Below are 3452 nucleotides of genomic sequence, written 5' to 3'. Positions count from 1 at the left end.
AAAAGATGTCATTATAGCAGTTCTGGCTCTTTTATGTATTACTACTCAACGAAAGCGATAACGAGAAAATAAATTCTACGTTTGCTAATGTAAATTACTTAAATTAAAAATTTAGAAGTGATGCGAAAATAAATGGTATACTTTGTATCTAGTACAAATAGTCAAGATTTTAGCCAAAATGTCATAGAAGAAATTAAACAAGTTAATAATAATACACTGTTGTGCGCTCAGTGTATTATTTCGTTTTGCCATCATACAGAACTTTTAAGTGGCCATCTGAAGTTCATAAACTTCTATGAACTTCAGATGGCCTTTTGGAATAATTGATATTACCAACATGCTTTGCTATATCATCTAAACATTTAATGTGCAATATAAAAGAAATCGCGATGTCAGAAAGATAGGGTATCTTGGTATCAATTAACACAGTTATTAAAAGAAATAAAAACACAATAAATAATTTTAATCAACTTTTAATTCAGTATCAACATAAAATCATCATTTCTTTCTGCATTATTTTAGATTATTATTTACAAAGTTATAACCTTATCTATTTACAAAACTTTACAAAATATACATCCTAATTATAAAATAAATAAAATTACATTGTTTATTATTTTTGGTACATTACGCTCAACGTATTATTTGATAACATTTTGAGATCATCTTTATTGCACTAAGCATTTAAAATTGATTTTCTAAATTAACTCTGCCTTTGAGCGACGATTCTAATTGGCCTAAACGCTTCCGGACTAACAGTTCTTTCGGGCGAAGAAGCGCTTGAAGTCGTGCTAGTCGGTGATAATTGAACGGAGCTTTGATGGTGATGTTGATGATGTAGCGATGACGATAACATTTGATTCGATGCAAATCTTAAATAGTCCATTCGTTGAAAATAAAGTTGTTGTTCGTAAACGGAAGATGGTGTTGATTGTGGCGTTCCAATTGAAGTTGATCCAATTGGACCAATTGGAGTTGGTTTTGGGATGTTTCCGGGGTAATATCGGTGATATAATGAAGCAGCCAAAAATGGGTTTTGATAAAAATTAATTAAATGAGTTGGAGGATATGGTAAATTTGATTGGAATTGTCCTAAACTCATTGATCTTTTAAAAGCGGCTAATCTTGATCTGGAAACCGCCGTAGATCTTCTTCGCAGTTTTCCGGTTGATCCCCCGATTACAATGTCATCGGCGCTTGCGTCTAACATCCAATAATTTCCTTTTCCGGGATCGTCGTAATTTCTTGGTACTTTTACGAAACATTTATTTAAACTTAAATTGTGGCGAATTGAGTTTTGCCAACCTTGCTTATTATCGCGATAATAAGGAAAATTATTCATGATGTACTCATAAATTCCGTTTAATGTTAATCTACCTCCGGGACTATCTCTTATTGCTAACATAATTAAAGCGTTGTAGCTATAAGGAGGTTTTTCTTTCTTTTTTTTCTCCTCATCAACAATTTCTTCATCTTCGGACTTACTTGAACCTCCACTTGATGGAGTTTTTGGTGGTGGAGGTGTTGTGCTCGTAACATCCAAAGAATCTTCTTCGTCAATTTCCGGGGTTGATCTACCAACTTTGTGATTTCCTTCCAAAATCGAACTAATTGAAAATGAAATTCGATGCGGAACTGAAGATACCATCACTTCTTCCTCGGTTTTAATCATTTTAACACTTAAAAGTTTTTGACACTGTTTTTATTTTTTACTTTTTGTTGCGACAAGACACGTTCAGCGAAGAGGGTCTTTCTGAACTGAATGTTTGGCTCCGGTGGAAGGGAGCTTTATATACGCAGGCCCGGAGAAATATGTACCGTTAGGAACCCGGAGGATGAAACAGCCAATGAACGAACAACTCGAACAGGACGAGAGGGACGAATTCGTCGGGGACTGGTTGAAATTATAATTGCGGGTGTGTTGACGAGGATCAATGGGATGGGAGAAACACCTATTTACTATCAGCGAACACACCAACAAAAAAGAAGTTTTAGGAGGGATATTAAAAACATTTTTGATTGTTTTTCGAAAATAAAAATATTCTATAAATTTTTTTTAAGATAATAGCAACACATGCGGGTAAATACTATCACAAATTTATTTGTAACAATGTTTCTTCACACAATTAATCTTAATCGATAGGATAATGGTTCTTTTGAAACGTGACATATCTCTATGTTGGTCCATTGTAAACAATTAAAAGGAAATCTATATAAAGTGTTAGTAATCGCTATATAAGAACACAAAGCTTGAACGAATTTTTTGATAAAATTGACTTTTTAAAGTTTATTTCTTATTGTCGTCTCAAAACAGATAATAATAGTTAATATACATAAATATTTGTCTACTTCGTTATCGCGCCAAGTTAATTACCACATAGGAAAAGTAATTTTTCGGTAAAACAAATAAGTAACCACGATTATTGACAAATCGTTTGATGGAAAAGAAAGAAGTCTTAATGTTTCTACGAAATATAGGATTTTTTTTTCGGTTTAATTAAAACTAGAATAAAAATTCAGGTAGCCAAAAATTGCAACAAAAGCCACAATAGGCAAATCTTTGTTTTTATCTATCTCAGCTTAATAACTTCTATTATTATATGAACAGAGGTTTTACGGTTATATTTTAAACAAAAATCTTATTGTGGTTAAAAAGTACGTGACCTAACTTAATTCATGTTTTTCATAGAAGACATAATAATCGTAATACGATGACGTGATTAAGAACGCATAATCGTAAAGGTTCTGCCGACGGCTAATTGCGTGTACGTGAACATTCCATCAGTTAATGTGCCGGTAATTAACCTGTTATTATTTACGTACTGGTGATTCAGCTAATTACAGGTGATTAGAGTATCAAAAACGACAACTAATGTGTATACTGCGTCCCCGGATTGTCTCATATTTAAAAAACACATTTTAACCTATGTACAATTATGTTTTTAATTATTGTACTTATTACCATCACTATTTATTTACCCGATTAACATTTCCAACCTTCAATTATAATGTAAAAACATCAACGTTAAAATGATATTTCCATCTTTAAAAATGACGTTTTAAAGTCAATTTTACAGTACACGCGTTTATACAGCCACACGAGGCGGACTATGAGTCCGCAATTACCAATAGAAACGATATACACGGCTAACGCTAGACCTAGAACTAGAAACATTCGGGTTTAGTCGTTTTGAAAGAAGAACGGCTGAACCCATAGGTCCAATTGGATCAACTTCAATTGGAACGCCACAATCAACACCATCTTCCGTTTACGAACAACAACTTTATTTTCAACGAATGGACTATTTAAGATTTGCATCGAATCAAATGTTATCGTCATCGCTACATCATCAACATCACTATCAAAGCTCCGTTCAATTATCACCGACTAGTCCGGAAGCGTTTAGGCCAATTAGAATCGTCACTCAAAGGCAGAGTTAATTTAGAAAATC

The 3452-nt window shown here is 33.2% G+C and overlaps 1 protein-coding gene across 1 annotated transcript; it reads right to left on the bottom strand.

Annotated features, from left to right (window-relative positions):
• Positions 1 to 457: 457 nt before the first annotated feature.
• LOC111414570 (fork head domain transcription factor slp2-like) lies at positions 458 to 1748 on the bottom strand. The gene has a single exon (XM_023045956.2). The coding sequence runs from the start codon at positions 1670 to 1672 to the stop codon at positions 704 to 706; it is 969 nt and encodes a 322-aa protein (XP_022901724.1). The 5' UTR covers positions 1673 to 1748; the 3' UTR covers positions 458 to 703.
• Between the last annotated feature and the right edge of the window lie 1704 nt (positions 1749 to 3452).

The sequence above is a fragment of the Onthophagus taurus genome, chromosome 11 (assembly GCF_036711975.1).
Source record: "Onthophagus taurus isolate NC chromosome 11, IU_Otau_3.0, whole genome shotgun sequence".
NCBI classification, from domain to species: domain Eukaryota; kingdom Metazoa; phylum Arthropoda; class Insecta; order Coleoptera; family Scarabaeidae; genus Onthophagus; species Onthophagus taurus.
Note: the sequence above shows the minus strand (reverse complement) of the source record. Positions and strands in the feature narration are given on the sequence as shown.

Coding starts and splice junctions, on each gene's coding strand:
- LOC111414570 (XM_023045956.2), bottom strand. CDS start 1,672: ATGATTAAAACCGAGGAAGAAGTGATGGTATCTTCAGTTCCGCATCGA.